Source organism: Oreochromis niloticus, unplaced genomic scaffold (genome assembly GCF_001858045.2).
Source record: "Oreochromis niloticus isolate F11D_XX unplaced genomic scaffold, O_niloticus_UMD_NMBU tig00000113_pilon, whole genome shotgun sequence".
Classification (NCBI taxonomy): Eukaryota; Metazoa; Chordata; class Actinopteri; order Cichliformes; family Cichlidae; genus Oreochromis; species Oreochromis niloticus.
Window position 1 is genome coordinate 1 of NW_020327062.1, and position 9,294 is coordinate 9,294.

At 42.3% G+C, this 9,294-nt stretch overlaps 2 protein-coding genes and 1 long non-coding RNA gene across 3 annotated transcripts; all 3 read right to left on the reverse strand.

The window, feature by feature from the left end:
• Positions 1-891: 891 nt before the first annotated feature.
• Positions 892-2,721, reverse strand: LOC109199347 (uncharacterized). Its single transcript, XM_019354646.1, has 7 exons — positions 2,681-2,721; positions 2,490-2,593; positions 2,282-2,400; positions 2,011-2,178; positions 1,597-1,795; positions 1,386-1,478; positions 892-923 (listed from the first exon to the last, which is right to left on the reverse strand). The coding sequence occupies exons 2-7, from the start codon at positions 2,560-2,562 to the stop codon at positions 892-894; spliced, it is 684 nt and encodes a 227-aa protein (XP_019210191.1). The 5' UTR covers positions 2,563-2,593; positions 2,681-2,721.
• A 532-nt stretch (positions 2,722-3,253) lies between these two features.
• On the reverse strand, positions 3,254-8,569 carry LOC109199348 (uncharacterized). Its single transcript, XM_019354647.1, has 23 exons — positions 8,495-8,569; positions 8,210-8,386; positions 7,749-7,957; positions 7,556-7,650; positions 7,424-7,449; positions 7,253-7,274; positions 7,132-7,159; positions 6,938-7,022; positions 6,660-6,806; positions 6,361-6,572; positions 6,170-6,273; positions 5,963-6,081; positions 5,692-5,859; positions 5,278-5,477; positions 5,067-5,179; positions 4,809-4,915; positions 4,528-4,704; positions 4,067-4,275; positions 3,874-3,968; positions 3,743-3,768; positions 3,572-3,593; positions 3,451-3,478; positions 3,254-3,341 (listed from the first exon to the last, which is right to left on the reverse strand). The coding sequence occupies exons 1-23, from the start codon at positions 8,567-8,569 to the stop codon at positions 3,254-3,256; spliced, it is 2,532 nt and encodes an 843-aa protein (XP_019210192.1).
• Positions 8,568-9,160, reverse strand: LOC109199346 (uncharacterized). Its single transcript, XR_002059766.2, has 3 exons — positions 8,963-9,160; positions 8,752-8,864; positions 8,568-8,600 (listed from the first exon to the last, which is right to left on the reverse strand). It is a non-coding gene; the product is annotated as an uncharacterized LOC109199346 (long non-coding RNA).
• Between the last annotated feature and the right edge of the window lie 134 nt (positions 9,161-9,294).

The following is a 9,294-nucleotide window of genomic DNA, read 5'->3' on the forward strand; positions in this document are numbered from 1 at the left end:
AAGCATGCAGACAAAAGTTAGGATGTCTCAATTTAGCAAGGTTTCTGACTGGTAGACATGAAAGAAACTGAGGCAAGTTTTTTCTCGGTGCTTTGAAGACATTTCACACTGGAAAATACATCACGCACCCTACATCTACCCTACCTGTCTCATTGATGGTATTTTCAGTACTTCTTAGTAGCCCAGGAAACATGTGTGATCTCTTGTCGTCTGTACAGTGGCATCTCCTGATGACTGAAGCCATCCCACTCACACTGCAATAGTTGAAAGAAAATGTTCATGTTGTCTTTGTCACTACTGTCATTTTCATTTGTAACAAATCTTGATTGTTCCAAGAAAGCTACTCACATGACTTGGTAGTTTGTGCAGCTGATGTTTGTGGTTGTATTTTTGAGCATTTCTGGAGTAAAACTTGGAGGATGGTAATCAGTTTCACTTGGAACCAAATTTCAAAGTTTTGTCGTGAAATTGGAGAAATGTGGACTGATGATGATGAAGGTCCTATTCATGACCCGATCTCTCACAACAGGCTGGAAATCTGGGGTCTGTGAAGTTGAGGTGGGAAAGAACATAAGCAATACAGAGATTGCATGTTGCAAATACTCATTCAATATGCCACAAGGTCACAACAATTCTTTGCTATGATAGACTCCCTGAAGTCTTGTGTAGCGGTTTAGCAAATGTCTTATTCTGTCTTATCCTGCTGGAATCAAACACCAGGATTGTCCTCCTTCACCCTTTAGAAGCCTAGCCTACCTGTTCACTGGCTGTCAGTTGTGTGAGGAATTTATCCACATTTTCCAGAGCGTTGCCCTCTTCCAGTCGCTCAACACGAGATCAATGAAATCTGTGTCGTTGGAGGCTCCAGAGCTCAGTAGCAGCTGTGCCACCTCAGAGGGATCGAGTGTTGACAACAATCCAGCCTTCAAAAGGGAATCAACACATAGTCAGACAGCAGTAATGACCCGTGCTCTGGGTAAAGGATTACAGTTCGCAACCAAAAGGTGTGCTCTATGAATTGCTTGTATTTTTGATATAGCAAAATAAACTCCTGTGCGTGGCCTTTTTAAGTCTAGAATACGGATTTCTTGTTCTGAGGGAGGACTAGAAGTGAAATGTATGGCTTACCGTAGAGATGTTGAAGTCACTGAGGTCAGAGTATGCTGTATATTGGACGAATGGACCCAGATTTGCTTCAACCCATTGGGCATCACTGTCATTTTGTTGCCTGCAAGCTAAAGCATGCAGACAAAGTTAGGATGTGCTCAATTTAGCAAGGTTTCTGACTGGTAGACATGAAAGAAACTGAGGGCAAGTTTTTTGCTCAGTGCTTTTCGGGATATTTCACACTGGAAAACACATAATGCACACTACGTCTACCCTACCTGTCTCATTGATGGCATTTTCAGTACTTCTTAGGTAGCCCAGGAGAACATGTGTGATCTCTTGTCGTCTGTACAGTGGCATCTCCTGGATGACTGAAGCCATCCCACTCACACTGCAATAGTTGAAAGAAAATGTTCTCATGTTGTCCTTTGTCACTACTGTCATTTTCATTTGCAACAAAATCTTGATTGTTCCAAGAAAGCTACTCACATGACTTGGTAGTTTGTGCAGCTGATGTTTGTGGTTGTATTTTTGAGCATTTCTGGAGTAAAACTTGAAGGATGGTAATCAGTTTCACTTGGAACCAAATTTCAAAGTCCTTTGTCGTGAAGCTGGAGAAATGTGGACTGATGATGATGAAGGTCCTATTCATGACCCGATCTCTCACAACAGGCTGGAAATCTGGGATCTGTGAAATTTAGGTGGGAAAGAACATAAGCAATACAGAGATTGCATGTTGCAAATATACTCATTCAGTATGCCACAAAGGTCGCAACCAATTCTTTGGTATGATAGACTCCCTGAAGTCTTGTGTAGCGGTTTAGCACATGTCTTATTCTGTCTTATCCTGCTGGAATCAAACACCAGGATTGTCCTCCTTCACCCTTTAGAAGCCTAGCCTACCTGTTCACTGGCTTTCAGTTGTGTGAGGAATTCATCCACATTTTCCAGAGCGTTGCCCTCTTCCAGTCGCTCAAACACACGATCAATCAAATCTGTGTTATTGGAGGCTCTAGAGCTCAGTAGCAGCTGTGCCACCTGAGAAGGACTGAGGACTGACAACAATTCAGCCTACAAAAGGGAACCAGCATAATATCAGACAGCAGTAATGGCAATGGTCTGGGTCAAATGAATTCAGTTTACAGGAAGATATACAACTGCAGTTGGCACTCACAGTGGATAAATTCGGATTGAAGGCTTGCAAGTCCTGCAGAGTTGCATAATCAGAGAACTTGCCAAGGTTTGCCTTTAGCCACTCTTGGCTCCCCGTGATAGATGAGACACAGCCAGGATCTGCAGAAAAAGCAAGAAAGTTATTGACAGGGTAATACACCACATGTTGTAATGGAAATACCAAAGTGAGCTTGAGTTTGTGCTTTTACCTGTTGAGTCATTTCTTGACAGGAAAGGTTTGATGAAGTGAGTGAAGACTGCTTGCTGTTTGTCTCTGTCCATGGATGCCTTTTGGCTTCCAAATGCCTGAATGCTACATGTGAGAGAAAGCTTTCAGCATCTAAACTTATAGTAAACTGCAAGTTTGCTGACTAGAGCAATATGGTACATATTTACTTACACAATCTGGTATGTCTGGCAGCTGAAGTTTTGGGAGCTAAGGCAAAAGGAAGTTGAAAGATGGAGCGGCCAGAAACGGACGGATCTTTGTCTGGAACCAGCTGGTAATGAACTTCTCGCTCTGTAGTTGTACATGGCTGAAGTTGTCAATTCTCACTTCTCCAAGAGCCTCGAGCACATTTGATGAGGTCGGGTAGGTGTTGTTGCTGGCCTTGAATTGGCAGAAAAATCAACTTAGTTGGACCCAAACTTCACGCAGGGAAACGGCAATATTGTGAAATTGTGATTTTGTACTTACCATGTTAGCAAATGTCTCAAGGGCCTGGTCCAGTACAGCAGAAGCTTTTTGGAAGAAAAGCTTCCAGACTTCTACCGGGTATATGTTTTGGCTTTTCAGTGTGCAGTTCAGCAGTGTGGGCAAGTTGCTGGATGTGAGATAGGCAGCCTTGAAAAAGAAAATTGACAAAGAATACAGCTATTTTGTCAGAGCTCATGGAGATTTGTGTCAGGACCACAATGGGGCAAAATCCATGTTCTGTGAAGTTTTGGATTCCAAAGTGAGTTTAAAAAAATCTTACAGAGGAACAGGCATGTTCTGTGATGGTGAAATTGCACAGGGCTGCAGAGAATTGCCAGCTGATAGGATCTGTTCAAGTTTTGAACTGTGGAAAAAAACACAATAAATTGAAATCCAATGTCCCCTTAATGACACTGTGTTAACGAATTTTACCTAGACAGAATCAACATTGGACAAAACAGCAATTCACCCACCCATCAGCTGCATCACAAATGAGATTCACTGTGAAAAGAGAATGGTTGTGTGTCAGATAATAGTCCTTCAGAATGCATTGTTATCCTTAGAGTTGAAATGTCTGCTTTTAGACAGACTTACCATGAACTGGGGTCACCTTGCACTGAAGACAAAGAAAATGTAAGTGTTAGTGTAGTGGAAACATCTTCAAGTGCAAATACCTTGACTCTATCACAGTTGGACAGTTAGTGTGCCAAACTCGGATCAAATATTGGATAACCCATGTAAGACGCCCCAAAGAAATAAACTTACCACAAAGGAAGCTGGAACTGAGCAACCTGTTTGAGAAAAAAAAACATAAATGAATCAATGCAGTAGTCATTACAGTGGTGGTACTGGGCTTTTGAGAAAAGTTTAGTCAGGAAAGCATATTTGCCACATACGTGGGAATGTGTCCTGGAGGTACTGCTCGCTTGATCTCACGCCCTGTGAAAGGTCCAGTGGCAATGCTTCCAAACTCTGCTCAAGACCATTGTATCTAAAGGAAGAAAAGAATTCATTGTGACTTGTCAGGAGCCTCAGCTTGGCATTGTGCACACCCAAAATGTCTAACTGTGGATGTCAGAAATATCTTACACAGCCTGGTAGGATTCACAGGTGATGTTACTGGGGATCACCCGCAAGCTGCTAGGAAGGATGCTCGCCATCACAGGAACCAAATAAACCTGGAACCACTGTTGATAGTCTTGTGGCTGAAAGTCTTTAAGCTGAGGAGCAAGGGCTGTCAAGGTCAGGTTCAAAATGGTGTCTCGCACATCTGGATTTTGGATGAGGGTGACATTTCTCTGAAAGAGAAGGGAATCATAATAAGGTTAGAGAGGAGGTTCTGAAGTCTTTGTGGAAATGAGGGGGAGCTTATCTAAACTAAATCCTCAAGGCATGAAGCATATCAGAAATGGATCATTTCGAGTTAAACACGGGCTCAGTATTAGCCTCTACAAAATCTTTGTTAAGCCCAGGGGAGACAGGTTTATAAACCAATGCTGTTCACAGTTGTTGATGTTTACACTGAGCTAAGGTTAACAATGAGCATTCACCTGCTTGTTGATGTTTGCAAAAGCCCCGAAAAATTCTTTGAGCTGCTCAAAATCACTGGTCTCCGTCAAGCTCGTCAACACCTCCCTTACAACATGTGCATCGTTTAAGGCACCACTGTTTGGATCTAGGATCAGATCAGCCTTCTGCGATGGTGAAAGAAGGTCCAGAACTTCCAGCTGTGGATACAAAAAAGTAGGATGCATGAAATGCGTTTCGTACAATTTCCAGAATTTTCCTTTGCTATTCTCAAGAAAGACAGAAAGAGTAATAAAAAGCTTACCGTCGAGATGTTGAAGTCTTTGAGGTCAGAGTATGCTGTGTATTGGACGAATGGACCCAGATTTGCTTCAAGCCATTGGGTATCACTGTCATTTTGTTGCCTGCAAGCTAAAGCATGCAGACAAAAGTTAGGATGTGCTCAATTTAGCAAGGTTTCTGACTGGTAGACATGAAAGAATTTGAGGGCAAGTTTTTTGCTCAGTGCTTTTCAAGACATTTCACACTGGAAAACACATAATGCACACTACGTCTACCCTACCTGTCTCATTGATGGCATTTTCAGTACTTCTTAGGTAGCCCAGCAGAACATGTGTGATCTCTTGTCGTCTGTACAGTGGCATCTCCTGGATAACTGAAGCCATCCCACTCACACTGCAATAGTTGAAAGAAAATGTTATCATGTTGTCCTTTGTCACTACTGTCATTTTCATTTGCAACAAAATCTTGATTGTTCCAAGAAAGCTACTCACATGACTTGGTAGTTTGTGCAGCTGATGTTTGTGGTTGTATTTTTGAGCATTTCTGGAGTAAAACTTGCAAGGATGGTAATCAGTTTCACTTGGAACCAAATTTCAAAGTCCTTTGTCGTGAAGCTGGAGAAATGTGGACTGATGATGATGAAGGTCCTATTCATGACCCGATCTCTCACAACAGGCTGGAAATCTGGGATCTGTGAATTTAGGTGGGAAAGAACATAAGCAATACAGAGATTGCATGTTGCAAATATACTCATTCAGTATGCCACAAAGGTCGCAACCAATTCTTTGGTATGATAGACTCCCTGAAGTCTTGTGTAGCGGTTTAGCACATGTCTTATTCTGTCTTATCCTGCTGGAATCAAACACCAGGATTGTCCTCCTTCACCCTTTAGAAGCCTAGCCTACCTGTTCACTGGCTTTCAGTTGTGTGAGGAATTCATCCACATTTTCCAGAGCGTTGCCCTCTTCCAGTCGCTCAAACACACGATCAATCAAATCTGTGTTATTGGAGGCTCTAGAGCTCAGTAGCAGCTGTGCCACCTGAGAAGGACTGAGGACTGACAACAATTCAGCCTACAAAAGGGAACCAGCATAATATCAGACAGCAGTAATGGCAATGGTCTGGGTCAAATGAATTCAGTTTACAGGAAGATATACAACTGCAGTTGGCACTCACAGTGGATAAATTCGGATTGAAGGCTTGCAAGTCCTGCAGAGTTGCATAATCAGAGAACTTGCCAAGGTTTGCCTTTAGCCACTCTTGGCTCCCCGTGATAGATGAGACACAGCCAGGATCTGCAGAAAAAGCAAGAAAGTTATTGACAGGGTAATACACCACATGTTGTAATGGAAATACCAAAGTGAGCTTGAGTTTGTGCTTTACCTGTTGAGTCATTTCTTGACAGGAAAGGTTTGATGAAGTGAGTGAAGACTGCTTGCTGTTTGTCTCTGTCCATGGATGCCTTTTGGCTTCCAAATGCCTGAATGCTACATGTGAGAGAAAGCTTTCAGCATCTAAACTTATAGTAAACTGCAAGTTTGCTGACTAGAGCAATATGGTACATATTTACTTACACAATCTGGTATGTCTGGCAGCTGAAGTTTTGGGAGCTAAGGCAAAATAGGAAGTTGAAAGATGGAGCGGCCAGAAACGGACGGATCTTTGTCTGGAACCAGCTGGTAATGAACTTCTCGCTCTGTAGTTGTACATGGCTGAAGTTGTCAATTCTCACTTCTCCAAGAGCCTCGAGCACATTTGATGAGGTCGGGTAGGTGTTGTTGCTGGCCTTGAATTGGCAGAAAAATCAACTTAGTTGGACCCAAACTTCACGCAGGGAAACGGCAATATTGTGAAATTGTGATTTTGTACTTACCATGTTAGCAAATGTCTCAAGGGCCTGGTCCAGTACAGCAGAAGCTTTTTGGAAGAAAAGCTTCCAGACTTCTACCGGGTATATGTTTTGGCTTTTCAGTGTGCAGTTCAGCAGTGTGGGCAAGTTGCTGGATGTGAGATAGGCAGCCTTGAAAAAGAAAATTGACAAAGAATACAGCTATTTTGTCAGAGCTCATGGAGATTTGTGTCAGGACCACAATGGGGCAAAATCCATGTTCTGTTTTTGGATTCCAAAGTGAGTTTAAAAACGAATCTTACAGAGGAACAGGCATGTTCTGTGATGGTGAAATTGCACAGGGCTGCAGAGGAATTGCCAGCTGATAGGATCTGTTCAAGTTTTGAACTGTGGAAAAAAACACAATAAATTGAAATCCAATGTCCCCTTAATGACACTGTGTTAACGAATTTTACCTAGACAGAATCAACATTGGACAAAACAGCAATTCACCCACCCATCAGCTGCATCACAAATGAGATTCACTGTGAAAAGAGAATGGTTGTGTGTCAGATAATAGTCCTTCAGAATGCATTGTTATCCTTAGAGTTGAAATGTCTGCTTTTAGACAGACTTACCATGAACTGGGGTCACCTTGCACTGAAGACAAAGAAAATGTAAGTGTTAGTGTAGTGGAAACATCTTCAAGTGCAAATACCTTGACTCTATCACAGTTGGACAGTTAGTGTGCCAAACTCGGATCAAATATTGGATAACCCATGTAAGACGCCCCAAAGAAATAAACTTACCACAAAGGAAGCTGGAACTGAGCAACCTGTTTGAGAAAAAAAAAACATAAATGAATCAATGCAGTAGTCATTACAGTGGTGGTACTGGGCTTTTGAGAAAAGTTTAGTCAGGAAAGCATATTTGCCACATACGTGGGAATGTGTCCTGGAGGTACTGCTCGCTTGATCTCACGCCCTGTGAAAGGTCCAGTGGCAATGCTTCCAAACTCTGCTCAAGACCATTGTATCTAAAGGAAGAAAAGAATTCATTGTGACTTGTCAGGAGCCTCAGCTTGGCATTGTGCACACCCAAAATGTCTAACTGTGGATGTCAGAAATATCTTACACAGCCTGGTAGGATTCACAGGTGATGTTACTGGGGATCACCCGCAAGCTGCTAGGAAGGATGCTCGCCATCACAGGAACCAAATAAACCTGGAACCACTGTTGATAGTCTTGTGGCTGAAAGTCTTTAAGCTGAGGAGCAAGGGCTGTCAAGGTCAGGTTCAAAATGGTGTCTCGCACATCTGGATTTTGGATGAGGGTGACATTTCTCTGAAAGAGAAGGGAATCATAATAAGGTTAGAGAGGAGGTTCTGAAGTCTTTGTGGAAATGAGGGGGAGCTTATCTAAACTAAATCCTCAAGGCATGAAGCATATCAGAAATGGATCATTTCGAGTTAAACACGGGCTCAGTATTAGCCTCTACAAAATCTTTGTTAAGCCCAGGGGAGACAGGTTTATAAACCAATGCTGTTCACAGTTGTTGATGTTTACACTGAGCTAAGGTTAACAATGAGCATTCACCTGCTTGTTGATGTTTGCAAAAGCCCCGAAAAATTCTTTGAGCTGCTCAAAATCACTGGTCTCCGTCAAGCTCGTCAACACCTCCCTTACAACATGTGCATCGTTTAAGGCACCACTGTTTGGATCTAGGATCAGATCAGCCTTCTGCGATGGTGAAAGAAGGTCCAGAACTTCCAGCTGTGGATACAAAAAAGTAGGATGCATGAAATGCATGTGTTTCGTACAATTTCCAGAATTTTCCTTTGCTATTCTCAAGAAAGACAGAAAGAGTAATAAAAAGCTTACCGTCGAGATGTTGAAGTCTTTGAGGTCAGAGTATGCTGTATATTGGACGAATGGACCCAGATTTGCTTCAACCATTGGGCATCACTGTCATTTTGTTGCCTGCAAGCTAAAGCATGCAGACAAAAGTTAGGATGTGCTCAATTTAGCAAGGTTTCTGACTGGTAGACATGAAAGAATTTGAGGGCAAGTTTTTTGCTCAGTGCTTTTCAAGACATTTCACACTGGAAAACACATAATGCACACTACGTCTACCCTACCTGTCTCATTGATGGCATTTTCAGTACTTCTTAGGTAGCCCAGCAGAACATGTGTGATCTCTTGTCGTCTGTACAGTGGCATCTCCTGGATAACTGAAGCCATCCCACTCACACTGCAATAGTTGAAAGAAAATGTTATCATGTTGTCCTTTGTCACTACTGTAATTTTCATTTGCAACAAAATCTTGATTGTTCCAAGAAAGCTACTCACATGACTTGGTAGTTTGTGCAGCTGATGTTTGTGGTTGTATTTTTGAGCATTTCTGGAGTAAAACTTGGAAGGATGGTAATCAGTTTCACTTGGAACCAAATTTCAAAGTCGTTTGTCGTGAAATTGGAGAAATGTGGACTGATGATGATGAAGGTCCTATTCATGACCCGATCTCTCACAACAGGCTGGAAATCTGGGGTCTGTGAAGTTGAGGTGGGAAAGAACATAAGCAATACAGAGATTGCATGTTGCAAATATACTCATTCAATATGTCACAAAGGTCGCAACCAATTCTTTGGTATGATAGACTCCCTGAAGACTTGTGTAGCGGT